General features: G+C 37.0%; 2 protein-coding genes across 14 annotated transcripts in view; one reads left to right on the forward strand and one right to left on the reverse strand.

Annotated features, from left to right (window-relative positions):
- tfb1m (transcription factor B1, mitochondrial) overlaps positions 1-16,108 on the reverse strand; it is a 62,885-nt gene that overhangs the window by 45,524 nt on the left and 1,253 nt on the right. For 2 of the 11 annotated variants that reach the window (XM_073927537.1, XM_005169880.6), the window contains exons 1-5: positions 15,374-15,406; positions 13,975-14,107; positions 13,694-13,845; positions 10,699-10,807; positions 6,758-6,909 (exon numbers count right to left, since the gene is read on the reverse strand). In XM_073927537.1, coding sequence (XP_073783638.1) covers positions 6,758-6,909; positions 10,699-10,807; positions 13,694-13,845; positions 13,975-14,107 — 546 coding nt within the window. In that variant the 5' untranslated portion in view covers positions 15,374-15,406. 11 annotated transcript variants of the gene reach the window in all.
- Positions 1-16,108, forward strand: part of zgc:113176 — an 82,549-nt gene that overhangs the window by 39,880 nt on the left and 26,561 nt on the right. The gene's annotated exons all lie outside the window — the stretch shown is intronic.

Genomic DNA, 16,108 nt, shown 5'->3' on the forward strand with positions numbered 1-16,108 from the left:
CGGCGAGCACCACTACATTCCTTTAAGAGCAAGAAACATAAGTTCTTGCCACACATAATCACGAGATGGATGCTTGGAGAAGAAAAGGGTATTTATTTGTCTTCATGCATAAACATTCATCAGTAGACTGTGCTGAGCAATCTAGCTCTCATCTGTATTTAATTCATGGTGAAAAAGTTGCAGATCTATGTAAAAGTGTTCACCATTATTCTCTATAAATAGCACTAACTAAAGAATATGTAACGACCGGGGGGAGTGACAAAGACAACTGAAGGTAAGATCCAATATGCAGGTTTATTCAGCTTCAGGCAAGCAGTGGTCATACAGGTGCAAACGGGTATATATAGACAGTCCAGAATCATAAACGGTAAACAGGCAAAAGGTCGAAAGGCAGGCAGCTATACAGGATGACAAGGATACAAGGCTAGGTTCAAACACGGAGTAACAAGACAGGGAAACGCGTTGTAATGTCACATTGGGTAAACAAGACTCCGCAAACTGGATGGGTTCATGAGTAGCTTATGTATGGTATGCTATCAGACTATGACAAGGTTCAGCTGGTGTGTGCAATCAAGCTAGATGAATGAGCATGGGTGTCTGGGAGCAGTGCATGTATGAAAATGTAGTCCTGGGAAATGCGGAAGTGTAGTCTTGAAGTTCGTGTGAGAACCAGCGATCTCTGGAAAGCGATCGCTGGTTGTGTGACAGAATAATAAGTGCAGAAAAAGATCGGCTTGCTGTTGATGCCAATAGTGATTCTACACAAAAAGCACATTCCCAGTTCACCAGTGTCCCAATAGGGCTGTGTACACCTGGGGCCTCATGTACGAAGACTTGCGTTGAATTCATACTAAATCAATCCGTACAGACAAAGCTGTTAATGTGCGTACGCAGTTAAAAATTCAGATGTATGAAACACTGCGTACGCGGAATCCCACGCACATTCTCTTTGTACACCTGAATTAACGTGAAACTGAGCGCAACATGCACAAGTGCAAAACCCCTCCCTGCCTCCTCCTCCCCCTAATAAATATGGTAATGACTCTACTTTGGCAAAACCAAATAAAAAAGCAATGGCAAAATCAAGCAAAACGAGACACTTTGAACAGAATATGAATTGGAGGTGCTCCTATTGGAGGTAGACTGGAGAAAAATGGTGTTATTTGCAAGTTTGTCCTCCAGAATTAATAAGAAAAGAAAACAAATAAAGCGGAAGAGGTTAGTTGACGCGGTTAACGCAGTGGAGACCCTCACACTGAGAAGGAATTAAAAAAAGAAATAGTCAGATGTAAAGTAGAGCTGCACAATTAATCGTTAAAAGATCGCGATCTCGATTTGACCCCCTAGACGATTTTAATCCAGCATTTCTACGATTCTGTCAATCCTATTTTCAAGTTCAGGAGAGAAGAAAAGGCGACTGCATGAGTCTTCTCATTGTTTCACATTAGTTGCTCAGCGACATAGACACCTCCAAATGATGTTGAATGAGTCACATACTGTATTTTTAAGGTATAATTCACCCAAAAATGTCATTTTTGTTTTAATATAATGATGTTTTCGCGATCGGGAAATCACACGTGTTGTGAGCTGCTGACCGCAAACTGTTATCACAGAGTGATAACTTAGTGATAGACGCGCGCGCGTCTACTTTAGGGAACAGAACCTGCATATGTTGCAGGTAACAGGTAATACAGTTGTAAATAATATTCAGTTTGTGGCACAGAGTGATCGTTTGGGAGCCGCGTGCGAAGTTTGAGCAAGCACTTAGCTGTCTAAATGAAACCGAAAGTGTGCACATCATTTAAATGATCATATCGCATTTTAGAGTTATGATTACAAAAAGCATTTGATATGTTTTTTCTTTCATAGCGAACACACAGTTGTGCATGAAAATAAATGTTTAGTGTCAGTATAACTACTCTAGCCTATATATTGTTGAATATAATCTGATAATGGCAAATGTCTGATTTTACCAGTGAATTAATTTGTCTAATATGACAGATTGCAAGCATATACCTCAAACATAATAATTCAACATCAGAATTATTGTTAGTAGAATAGAATTATTTATAGAAACCAGTAGACCTACACATAATATTATCAATGTTGTGCCATCTGTTTGTTTTTACCATACCTGTATTTTACATCTACAGAATCGTGAGAAAATCGTGATCTTTATTTTAGCCAGAATCGTGCAGCTCTCATGTAAAGGTATAAAATGATGTAGTGTCTATTTGGGCTAAGTGCGAATAGCACACTTCGTTGGATTGAGCTAGTTAAGTGATCCCCGCCCATCACCGTTTGATTGACAGAGACAACATAACTAAAGAGAGCAGCCAACAGCAGCATGAGTGGCGTAGCTCGTAAAGCGCATGGCAACATGTTTTGACATGTTCGATCGTGAATACGGTTTGAATCCAGCGTCTGATGAACTCATTCTTCTTTCCCCCACTACATATCAGATTTTACCTACTCTTCATCACGCGGAAGTAGGAATCATTAATAAGTGTGTGTATTATCTTAAGCGCATTTGAGCATCACATATTATTTGCATTTTTATTGAATGGAAATGTTTCCGATTCACGTATGCAAATTCGTCTTTAGATGGTGCCTTTATAGCAATGTGCGTGCAGTAGATCGCTCCGATTAGCAAATTGCGCTTTAATGTTTGGCTGATCAACTGCATGATATGAAATCCTTATATACCTGCTAGACATGCGGATGATCCCGTCCCATACAGCTGGCATTGCACGGCTCAAAGACACTTTGTAGTGTGCAATTTAACACAACTGCCTCTAGGAGTCACCAATGGAAATAAAACAAACACACAAGAAATGCACGGACGCCAGACATTAAGTTGGTGTGGACCAATGCACATTCTCACATTAATTTCATCGTTAGTAAATCCAAATGTGAGCGTAAAAATCTGGCGTACACAAAGTTTTTGTGCATACACAGCATTGATATATGAGGCCCCTGGTCACTTAGCATCATTTTCTGATCGGATAGCTATGAAAAGGACAGGTGTAAATGCCCTCCAAATTGCATTCAAAAAGATTATTGTCAAATATTATTTACTGTCATCAAGGCAAAGATAAAATAAGTCAGTTATTAGAGATAAGTTATTTAAACTATTCATTCATTCATTTTCCTGTCGGCTTAGTCCCTTTATTAATCCAGGGTCGCCACAGCAGAATGAACCACCAACTTATCCAGCAAGTTTTTACGCAGCGGATGCCCTTCCAGCCGCAACCCATCTCTGGGAAACATCCACACACACTCATACACTACGGACAATTTAGCCTACCCAATTCACCTGTACCGCATGTCTTTGGACTGTGGGGGAAACCGGAGCACCCGGAGGAAACCCACGCGAAGGCAAGGAGAACATGCAAACTCCACACAGAAACGCCAACTGAGCCGAGGTTCGAACCAGCGACCTTCTTGCTGTGAGGCGACAGCACTACCTACTGCGCCACTGTCTCGCATTTTATTTAAACTATTATGTTTAGAAATGTGTTCTCTCTGTTAAACAGAAATTGGGGGAAAAAAATAATAATTAATAATAATATATATACATAAACATATTTTTTATGACGGACAAAGTTTGGTTTTTCAGCTAGAGGGCATGGTTTTGAGTATGGTTGAGCGATTTGGCCTAAAATCAAAATCTCGATTAATTGAACATTTTAACTCAATTACAATTAATAAACGATTATTTTATTCCTTTATATTTTTGCCCTCATAGATCACTGACAGGTTGTGTACAGTGTTGCCAACTTAGCAATTTTCCAAACTTAGCAATATTACAAAAAGCACCAAGCAACAAATGTAGCAATTTTTAACATTCATTATGCTACTTTTATCAATTTTTAAAAAGTGACTCAAAAGAGCAGTGGCTGCAGGCTTCATTCAGTAATTTGAGTAAATTGCTAGCTCAGATTGTTTTTCATGACTGTCAATTTACTGATATTTGTTAACATGTTGGTCATTTAGGCAGCATTAAAACCCAATAGTGCTATAATTGTTGTCACTTTCACAAATGTCTTAGTTTTAAGTTAAAAAAAAAAGAGTAAGTACACAAGTTGTGATTGTTTATTGCTATCTCTGATTGATTGTCAGTGTTATTGCGATAAAATGAGGGCAGAGGGGCAGTGGCCATTGGGCCACCCCCCTGTGTTAAGGCCCTGCATAAAGATGTAGTTTTGAATTGCGATTACGCTATGACATCATCATGCAAAGTAATATGTTAATAAGAACCTACTTATTGTGCATCTGGATGCAATGTTTTAATATAATATAAAACACATCGCCTCAGAGAGTAGAGACATGATGGGCTTATGATTGTCAGATACTATATGTGATGACATCACTGATATGCAAATTAGTGCGTGACGTCATCTGGCAACATATAGCTACTGTTTGGGTAGGCTTTAGCTACTTTTCATTGGAAATAGTTGGCAACACTGGTTTATTACCATTAAACCATTACCATTAAACAACTGAAATTAAAACACACATTCCCTAAGACCAACAGTCACTTTTGTCTTATAAAAAATAAAAATAAAAACTAGCACTTTAGGAAAGAAGATTAATTATTTCCAATGCTTTCAAATGAAGGAAATAAGCAGCATCTCTTTTAAATAAACTCATGTATCCTCTAAATATGCCTTAACAGAGTGGAGTCACATGACTGCACAGGGGGTAGGGAAAGCTATTAAATAAAAATAGACCTGATAAAATTAGATCAATTATAGGTTCTGAATGACGATTTCGATTGATCGCCCAGCCCTACTTGAGTTTAGAGCCTTATTTTGATCTGAAAATAATGTTAGGGAAACTGGGTCAGATGTGGATTTGTGTTTACTGTTTTGAGAATATAAGGCATAGTTTCAATAAATGTGTGCAAGCAATCGAGAAAAACTGCAAACGCAATTATATGAACACTTCTGCTCCCGAAACGCCCACATCTGGCAGAGCAGTGTGCCACTTTATTTCTTTCCAGTACAATAGGAAATGAAAGTAAATGTGGAGGATGCATTGTTAACTGTGACATGATGACTGACAGGGCAGTTAAAACAGTGACAGGATGCTTGTAACTAAGCAACGGAGAGAGCTGTCTGTTAAAGATGCAATAATGACAAAGCAGAATGTCGCAAGGCTTGCCTACTCTTCTGCTACACACTCAAATTACAAAAAAGTATATACAGTTCTAGTCAGAATTATTCGCTCCCTTGTTTATTTTATTCCCCAATTTCTGTTTAACGGAGAGAAGTTTTCTTCAACACATTTCTAAACATAATAGTTGTAATAAACTCATTCATTCATTTTTTTGTCAGCTTAGTCCCTTTATTAATCCGGGGTCGCCACAGCGGAATGAACCGCCAACTTATCCAGCAAGTTTTTACGCAGCGGATGCCCTTCCAGCTGCAACCCATCTCTGGGAAACATCCACACACACACTCATACACTACGGACAATTTAGCCTACCCAATTCACCTGTCCCGCTTTGGACTGTGGGGGAAACCGGAGCACCCGGAGGAAACCCACGCGAAGGCAGGGAGAACATGCAAACTCCACACAGAAACGCCAACTGAGCTGAGGCTCGAACCAACGACCTTCTTGCTGTTAGGCGACAGCACTACCTACTGCGCCACTGCCTCGCCTGTTGTAATAACTCATTTTTAATAACTGATTTATTTTATCTTTGCCATGTAGACATTAAATAATATTTTACTAGATATTTTCAAGACACTTCTATACAGCTTAAAGTGACATTTAAAGGCTTAACTAGGTTAATTAAGTTAACTAGGCAGGTTAGGGTAATTAGGCAAGTTATTGCATAACAATGGTTTGTTCTGTAGACAATCAAACAAAAAAAATAGCTTAAAGGGGCTAATAATTTTGACCTTAAAATGGTTCATAAAAAATTAAAACTGCTTTTATTCTAGCCAAAATAAAACAAATAAGACTTTCTCCAGAAGAAAAAATATTATCAGACAAACTGAAAATTTCCTTGCTTTGTTTAACATAATTGGGGAAATATTTAAAAAAGAAAAAAATCAAAGGGGGGCTAATAATTCTGACTTTAACTGTATGTATATATATATATTTATATATATATATATATATATATATATATATATATATATATATATATATATATATATATATATATATATATATATATGAGCAATATCACACGAGTAGCAGTGCGATATGGCTGTATATCAGCACTGGTGGGAGGCGTGCCAGCTATATTAAAACATTCATCAAAACGTGTACCCTTTAAGCAATGTCTCATGAAACTTTTACTCCACTTGAGTAAGTTTTTTCTTACTTGGCAACCTGTTTTAGATCACATAAAGATGCACCCTTCAGTTATTTCAGAAGAGTATAACTTTTCCTTATTATTTGTATTTTTTAATATGTATTTTTTTCCATTTTGTTTTCTTTTATAAAAATTAAATTAAAATATATTTTACTTAATATCATAATTTATTTGTTTTTTATTTTACATTATTACCATATTTCTATAAAGCCTGAATGTATATGTGTGCGACGGGTTTTGTTTATCTAAAAAAATGAAAAGTGAAAAGCTATTTATACTGCATGTTTCATATTTAACATGTTCGATAAAAAAAACTGAGGAAAAAATGCTAACTGTATATGACAGTATCAATGAAAAAATATACATTGATTGATTGATTGATTGGTTGATTGATTGATTGATTGATTGAGTTAGAGTTCAACTTACTTCGGCCACCTCTTTCTGAAAGGTCAGAGTCAGCCTTGTACGTCCAAACATAAAGATCCCAGTCCTGTTAGACATCTGCTCCAACCACTTTATAATGAGTGGCGTCGACACATTAAAGGGCAGATTGCCAATAATATGCAGATTGGGGGGATCTGAAACACACAAACACACACTACCTTTTACCTCTACGCTACAAATTATTTTACATGTGCTTATATGACAACAATAAACCAGTGAGGTGAGAATAAACAACCGAGACCTTTGCTTCACTGAGAGACAAACCAAAACAAGCTCAATTCAGTTGCTCATCAGACAAAAAGGGGTTAGAGTTAGGTTATGTCATGCTAATGTGTAAATGCATACATTTAAAAGACTGAAGTTGTCTTCAACAGACAGTTCACCCAATTATTAAACTTTACCTATTATTTTCTCTACCATAAGTAGTTTTGATGAGTTTCTTAAATCTGTTGAACGCAGAAGAAGATTTTTGAAGAAAACCTGAAAACCTTTAACCCTTGACTTCCATACTAGGAATAAAAATACTATGGGAGCCAATGGGTTCCAGCTTTCTTCAAACTCGTATCATTCCAACCCTCTGAGACCTTCGCTCATCTTTAGAACACAATGTACGATGTTTTTAATCAAATCTGAGAGCTCCCTGCACTCAAACAATAAAGTGAAATGTCACACATTTCACACTGGATGAGAGATCATCATCTTCAGCTAAACCTCACGAAAACGGTAATGCTTGAAGTTTCTGCCAACCCGACATCCCAACTTTTCAATCCAGATGGATGGGGCAACCATTACTGCATCCAAAACGGTGAAAAGCCTTGGAGTAACGATTGATGAGCAACTAAACTTCTCTGACCACATTTCTAGTACTGCTCGATTTTGCAGATTCACACTCTATAACATCAGAAAGATCCGACCCTTCCTATCTGAACATGCAGCTCAACTCCTTGTTCAAGCTCTTGTTCTCTCCAGACTGGACTATTGCAACTCTCTACTAGCGGGGCTTCCAGCTAACTCTATCAAACCTCTTCAGCTGCTTCAGAACGCAGCAGCACGAGTGTCTTTAATGAACCTAAAAGAGCACATGTCACTCCGCTGCTCATCCGTTTGCACTGGCTGCCAGTTGCTGCTCGCATCAAATTCAAAGCTCTGATGTTTGCCTACAAAGCGACTTCTGGCTTTGCTCCTTATCTGCTCTCACTGCTGCAGATTTATGTGCCCTCCAGAAACTTACGTTCTGTGAATGAACGTCGCCTCGTGGTTCCATCCCAAAGAGGGAAGAAATCACTTTCCCGAACTCTCGCATTCAATCTGCCCAGTTGGTGGAATGAACTCCCGAACTGCATCAGAACGGCAGAGTCACTCGCTGTCTTCAAGAAACGACTAAAAACTCAACTATTTAGTCTCCACTTTCCTTCCTAATCTGCAATTGCCTCTCTGGTTCTACCGCTACCTGTATTACAAAAAAATGACTAATGTTTTGCTTCTTACACTTTACATATCTGAAACTTGCCTACAGCACTTATCCATTGATGCTCTTATAGTTGTGTTAATTGCCTCCTTATCCTCATTTGTAAGTCGCTTTGGATAAAAGCGTCTGCTAAATGACTAAATGTAAAATGTTTGCTGTTTGTTCAAACTACATACTGTATATAAAATGAGCTGAAACAACATAATTCTTGAGTTTTTTAGGGGGACAATTAAATTGTTTTATGTTCTTAAGAGACTTAATTCCCTCATGTTATCCCAACACGAAGTGATTAAAGTTTGGCCCTCAATAGAGAGCAACAGTCTTCACTCATTCAAATTCCGGATGAGAATCCTTATGTACTCGGCTGTTTTCAAGTTTCTTCTCCTCAGTTTCAGTATAGGGTGAGCGATCATGTGTTGCACTTGGCCACACCTCTGATGCATTACCTCTCAGATTTTCACCTAAAATATCATAATTTGCTCTCCAAAAAACATAGAAGCTCTCAGGGGTTTTGAATGACATGAGAGTGAGTAATTAGTAATTGATCATGATATTGTAATGAAAAGGAGAGGACTGGTAAACTTGATGTTTGATGTGCTGTTTTCTTGTGAGATGATGTTTTGGAAGGAAAAGGTATTTTTCGAGTAATTGATCATGATATATTGTAATGTGAACTTTTAAAAAAATGTTGATAATTGATATGCTGTTTTCTTATGTAGTAATGTTTTTTGAAGGTAAAGGTATTTTTTGTATGTTTCGCAAATTGTTTTCGAAGATGAGGGTAAATATCTCTTGTATAATTGGTTATGTGGGTAGAGGTGAAGGTAAGACTTGTGTTTTTTAATCTTTGAGTAATTGTCAAATGTAGAAAACTTTATTTTAATGTTCACTGTCAGATTTTTATTGTATTGATGTACACCTGATTAATGATAATAGTTGATGCACTTTATCTCTGTAGAGTGAGGTCGGAAATGTGAAGATTGTTTATTGTTATTGCTGTGAAGATTATAAGTTATTGTGTCTTTAATGGATAATGAAATGAGAGTGACGGTCTAACTAATTGCACATTGTGATTGACTATGGGATAAAGGGGTGGAGCTGTCTTTTAATCACCCGTAAAATGTAAGAAAAATAAAAACAGTACGAAGCAATTGAGTGCGAATCATTAACTTTTTTTGAATAGTGAGTAATTAGTAACAATTTCCATCTTGGGATGAGCTAACCCTTTAAGAATTCTAATTGTTTAAGAATAGTAAGGACTTAGACTCTTCAGGGTGTATTTTTAATAAAACAAAAAAATAAATAAATAGCCAGGACACTTTGCCACAGCCTAGTTCGCTTATAAATACGAAGAGTGCCCAAGACCGGTTACTTACTGATATTAATGAGGGCTGATCCTGGTCAGTACCTGAATGGAAACCACATGGGAAAACTAGGTTGCTGTTGGAAGTGGTGTTAGTGAGCCAACAGGGGGCGCTCAACCTGCGGTCTGTGTGAGTCCTAATGCCCCAGAATAGTAAGGGGAACACTATACTTTCTGTACTGTCTTTTGGATGAGACGTCAAACCGAGGTCTGGACTCGCTGTGGTTATTTAAAATCCCATGGCACTTCTTGTAAAGAGTAGGGGTATAACCCCGCTGTCCTGGCCAAAGTCCCTCAATCGGCCCTTACAATCATGGCCTCCCCAATCATGCACATCCACTGAATTGGCTCTATCACTGTCTCTCCGATCCACCCATAGCTGGTGTGTGGTGAGCGCACTGGTACCGTTGTCCTGTGGCTGCTGTCACATCATTTAAGTCAGTGGTTCTTAAACTGTGGTACGCTGGTTTCTTTTTAGTGGTGCGCAGAGAAATCAAATATGTCAAATATACATGCTACATATATTTAAAAAATTATCAAAAATTATTTATATATGAATATGATGACATATAGCCCATATTTACAGGTGTTGATAAATAGTCTAATCTATGTTAATACTTTACATTGAAGTACAGGAGGGTTTCTTCGCCTCATTTTTAACTTTTAAAAGCACATTTTAATTTAAATGTTGACTTTTTTTATTTTAGTTTTTACATATAAGCACAGTACAGTGTTAATGTTCAAACTATGTAGAATGTTTAAAGTGGCTGACAATAAAAAATATTCTTAATAATAGGAATTAATCTGACACGTTTTTGAACTTTCCAGAGCTGTAGCTGCTTTACTGGGCTTATTACACTACAGTATTTCAATACTGGTCATTATAGTGGTACTTGGAGAGACAATTTACTTTTTCTGAGGTGGTACTTGATGAAAAAGTTGGAGAACCACTGATTGAAGTGGATGCTGCACACTGGATGTGGTGTGGAGAGACCCCCCTAATGATTGTGAAGCGCTTTGGTTGTATGACCATACACAATAAATGTGCTATATAAATACACACACATTACATTATGAAGTAGATAACTTTACCATCTTCCCATGTCTTGGTTATGTTGGCTGGGAACCTTCTTTCCAGTTTGTATGCGAGAATATCTCCCTGGGCTATCCTTATTCTTCCAGGAGCAGCCTCTGACAAGAGCTGGAGGAAAAAATATATATATACACACACATTACACATATACAGTTGAAGTCAGAATTATTAGCCTCCTTTTGATTTGATTTTTTATTTTTTAAATATTTCCCAAATGATGTTTAACAGAGCAAGGAGATTTTCACAGTATGTCTGATAATATGTTTTCCTCTGGAGAAAGTCTTATTTGTTTTATTTTGGCTATATTAAAAGCAGTTATTAATTTTTAAAAAAACATTTTTGGGACAAAATTATTAGCCCCTTAAAGCTATTCTTCTGCCTAGTTCACCTTATTAACCTAGTTAAGCCTTTAAATATCACTTTAAGCTGCATAGAAGTGTCTTAAAAAATATCAAGTAAAATATTATTTACTGTCATCATGTCAAAGATAAAATAAATCCGTTATTAGAAATAAGTTTTTAAAACTATTATGCTTAGAAATGTGCTGAAACAATCTTCCCTCCATTAAACAGAAATTGGTGAAAAAAATAAACAGGGGCGCTAATAATTAAGGGGGGCTAATAATACTGACTTCAACTGTATATTATATTATATTATATTATATTATATTATATTATATTATATTATATTATATTATATTATATTATATTATATTATATTATATTATATGTGTATTTAAAATACAGATGTCACCTTTTTTTTAAAGGTATATTACATTTTATTACTGTACATTATGTCATAACTATAGATAAACTATGTACATGCTGTACTGTCCATCCTACTCACACCTACTCATAACATTTTCTGATTTTGATTGTAATAATTTGCACCTTTTGTAAAGCTGCTTTGGACCAATAGTTATTGTGAAAAACACTATACAAACACATTTGAATTGAAAAATAAATAAAAATAACTTGCTGAGCAAAATACAAAATCACATTTAGAGTCCACGACGACACTGCTAACTATACTAAGGCATTTACTTTTGTCATTTAATGAGTTAACTCCTTGTACAGCAAATCTATTATTGAAATCATTTGGTGAAACAAACAAACACATTATTTAAAGCGTCTTTAATGATTTAAGCATGTGCATAATGTGCTAGACTCATCAGCAATAACATGTTGCTTTACCTATGACCAAGCCTTTAAATTGAGAAATTACGACATAACATTAACTGTAAAAAATAGCATTGCTTACTCTATAATACAAGTCTGCAAAATTCACTAAAATTATATGTAAAAAAACAATTAATAATGGATTTGAACAATCTAATTATCAGCCAACTGAAATACACTCACCGGCCATTTTATTAGGTACACCTGTCCGACTGCTCGTTAATGCAAATTTCTAATCAGCCAATCACATGGTAGCAACTCGATGCATTTAGGCATGTAGACATGGGCTGCGTGCGAAACCGCATATTCCCATACTATATAGTATTCTAAAACCAGTATGCGAGCCGAGTAGTATGTCCGAATTCATAGAATATGAAAATCAGTATGCAAGAAGTACCCGGATGACTTACTACTTCCGGCAAGATTCTGGAGTGTGCATCCCATGCACGCTGCGCTATCCCATGATGCCCCGCGAGAGAATTCATGAATGGAAGTGAAGCAACGCAATTGACGCAGGTAGACCACGTGACCATGACAAAATAGCGGATGTAGTACGTCCAAATTCCATTCATACTTTTCACATTCATACTGTATAGAACGTACTTTTCTAACGGCCGAGTAGTACGTTTAAATTCAAATGCAGTACCTACTGAGTAGTAGGCGGTTTCGGACGCAGCCATGGTCAATACGATCGGCTGCAGTTCAAACAGAGCACCAGAATGGGGAAGAAGGGTGATTTAAGTGACTTTGAAGTGACTGGCATGGTTGTTGGTGCCAGATGGGCTGGTCTGAGTATTTCAGAAACTGCTGATCTACTGGGATTTTCACGCACAACCATCTCTAGGGTTTACAGAGAATGGTCTGAAAAAGAGAAAATATCCAGTGAGCGGCAGTTCTGTGAGCACAAACGTCTTGTTGATGCTAGAGGTCAGAGAAGAATGGCCAGACTGGTTCCAGCTGACTTCAAAATGCACTCATTACAACTGAGGTCTGCAGAAGAGCATTTCTGAACACACAACACGTCCAACCTTGAGACAGATGGGCTATAGCAGCATAAGACCACACCGGTTGCCACTCCTGTCAGCTAAAAACAGGAAACTGAGGCTACAATTCACACAGACTCACCAAAACTGGACAATTGAAGATTGGAAAAACGTTGCCTGCTCTGATGAGTCTCCATTTCTGCAGCGACAATCGTAAGGTCAGATCAGAATTTGGCGTCAACAACATGAAAGCACGGATCCATCCTGCCTTGTTTCAACAGTTCAGGCAGATAGTGGTGGTGTAATGTGTGGGGGATATTTTCTTGGCACACTTTGGGCCCATTAGTACCAATTGAGCATTTTGTCAACAACACAGCCAACCTAAGTGTTGTTGCTGACCATGTCCATCCTTTTATGACCACAGTGTCTCCATCTTCTGATGGCTACTTCCAGCAGGATGACGCACCATGTCATAAAGCGCGAATCATCTTGGACTAGTTTCCTTAACATCACAATGAGTTGACTGTACCCAAATGGCCTCCACAGTCACCAGATCTCAATCCAATAGTGCACCTTTGGGATGGGATGGAATGGGAGATTGGCCTCATGGATGTGCAGCCGACAAATCTGCAGCAACTAAGTGATGCTATCATGTCAATATGAAGCAAAATCTCTGAGGAATATTTCCAGTACCTTGTTGAATCAATGCCACGAAGGATTAAGTCATAAGGCAAAAGGGGGTCCAACCCAGTGCCAGTAAGGTATACCTAATAAAGTGGCCAGCGAGTGTAATCTTAAACGGCATGACCAATGGATTTACTGTATTTGCAAACCTGTAATCCTGGAATAAAGCGCATGTCTTTCTCCACCACTAATAAATCTGCAGCTCCAGCTTTCAGAATAGACCTGGTGAGACCCCCAGGTCCAGGTCCCACCTCACACACATGTGCATTGTTGAGGTTTCCCGCCTGCCGGACAATCTTATCTGGAAAATCACAAAGATTTAGAGCTTAACAGAAGGCAGCCAACATTCATAAACAGTGTGCCACTCCACTGATTTCCATCAAATCAAGTAAAATAAACAAATAAAGATGTACACGGTGATAGGACATACCGGTGAGTCTCGTGTCTAGGAGAAAGTTCTGAGAAAGCTGCTTCTGTGCTTTCAGATTATAGAGTTTGATGATCTCCCCTATGGTAGGGAGAGGAGGTAGCCGACAACCGGAGAGTTTCTGTGTGGCTGCCATCTGAAAAACATTAAGCGAATACAGTCCATTTATCACAACTGCTTTTATATACACTGCAAAAAATGCTTTTCTTGCTTAGATGTTTTGTCTTGTTTTTCTTCTAAATATCTAAAAATTCTTATATCAAGAAGCATTTTCTAGACAAGCCAAACACACTGTCTTGTTTTGAGAAATAAAATGCCAATATTAAGTGAGTTTTTCCTTAAAACAAGCAAAATAATCTGCCAATGGGGAAAGCAAAATAATCTTGTGTTTTCTTTTGACGTAAGATTATTTTGCTTAAATTTGGTGTAAATTTGAAAATTACTTTAAGTTATAAATTAAAAAAAAACTTTAAAAACAATTTCAGACAAATGAAGTGTTGCAAATTAATGTTTATCTAACTTGTTAAATCATTGTTGACAACTACTGTGAGAAATCATTAACATGATCAATGTCTTCACATGGATGGATATTATTAATTATTAAAAATAACATATAATTAAAAGTATGGAAGTTATGGAACCAGTTTAAGCGTGGACGTTTAGTTCAGCTCACTGAAGTCAGGCTTTTGACTTTAATCCCCGCTTTTCTTAACCACTTTTATGAAATAGCCCCCAGGTTTGTGAACCAGTTTTTTCAGCAGGGCAAATTCCATAGTTAAACGAAATCTCGAATATTTCTTATCTTCACTAAACTTCCCACGAAGCCCAACGGCAGAAACAAATCATTCATAGACAAATATTATAAGAATGAACTCGTGATGTTCGGGCGACATCTTGTGTTTAATAATGTGAACTTCGGTTAGTTAGCTTACTCTGAGACAAACCGTCCACTACTTCAGACATACAAATGTTCATCGCGTGTTGGACTTTGTCCATTTAAAAAAACGTGACTTAATAATAAACACATATATAGATAAATATAATACGTAATACAAAACTAAATGAAAATTGGTGGCAGTAACAAGGACCAGCTAAGTTAACCCACACAGACACAAAGCGCTTTGATAAAACAGAAACCAATAGGGATGCGTTTATTATAGGCACTTCTCTTGCAGCAGAGACATTTATAAAAACGACTGCACATGACAGAATCTAGCTATATAGGCGTTATATGCTAATAAATAAGAAAACACGTACGCCGGTTTGATACATGTAACGTTAAAGCTCTTTAACGCGTGTATTTGGTTTACTCCTAACTTCAGATAAACATGTGTCTTTATCTTAAAAACACTGCTTATTTTACGCTAAAACACACTATAAACAGGAAGCACGTTTTCCTCACCAGTCTGGACGTCTTCCTTAACCGATGACGTTTAACTATTTCCTCCAATGGGGTGCCGACAATGAACAAACAACCAATCGTTTTTATTAGGGGCGGGAATGTTTCGTGCCCTTGAAGATGTGTCGTTTGTCGCTGCTCGTGTCCACCAAAGACACCTTTTAAATAATTTGTTCCTCATCTATTTTTTCAATGTGTAGACTATTTTGGATTGATGTTTTTAACTTTATTTTAAGACATTTGGTACTCAAATACAAATTGGGTTAAAAGTCATATTTACTTTAGTACAAGATGGAATCGATTCAAAAAGTACAACATATTTTCTAATAAACTGATAATATTACTTGGAAAATACTATAATCATGTCAAGAAATGGGCCAAAGATAAGCCAACTTTTGAACATTTTATAAAGGAAATTTAACAATATGGTACTTTACTATGTAACATTAAAAAGAGAAAGGCTAAAAAACATATAAAGCATTATGTAACTTTTAATTGATTGATTCAAAGTTTTATTTTTCATTATTATTATCTTACCTTTTTCACCCCTGGCATCTGTTTATGCTTTGTATTACTGAGATAATTTCTCTCATTTTATTTTATTTATTTTTATTTTGTTCATTGTTGTGAGATGTATTCTCTTTTGCTAAGTTTGTACATATTTACAATAAAAAATAAAATAAGAAAGACAGCTTTTAGATGCTCCCTTTGTCAGAATAACACTGAAACTCTTCCTCC

Source organism: Danio rerio, chromosome 17, assembly GCF_049306965.1.
Source record: "Danio rerio strain Tuebingen ecotype United States chromosome 17, GRCz12tu, whole genome shotgun sequence".
NCBI lineage: Eukaryota > Metazoa > Chordata > Actinopteri > Cypriniformes > Danionidae > Danio > Danio rerio.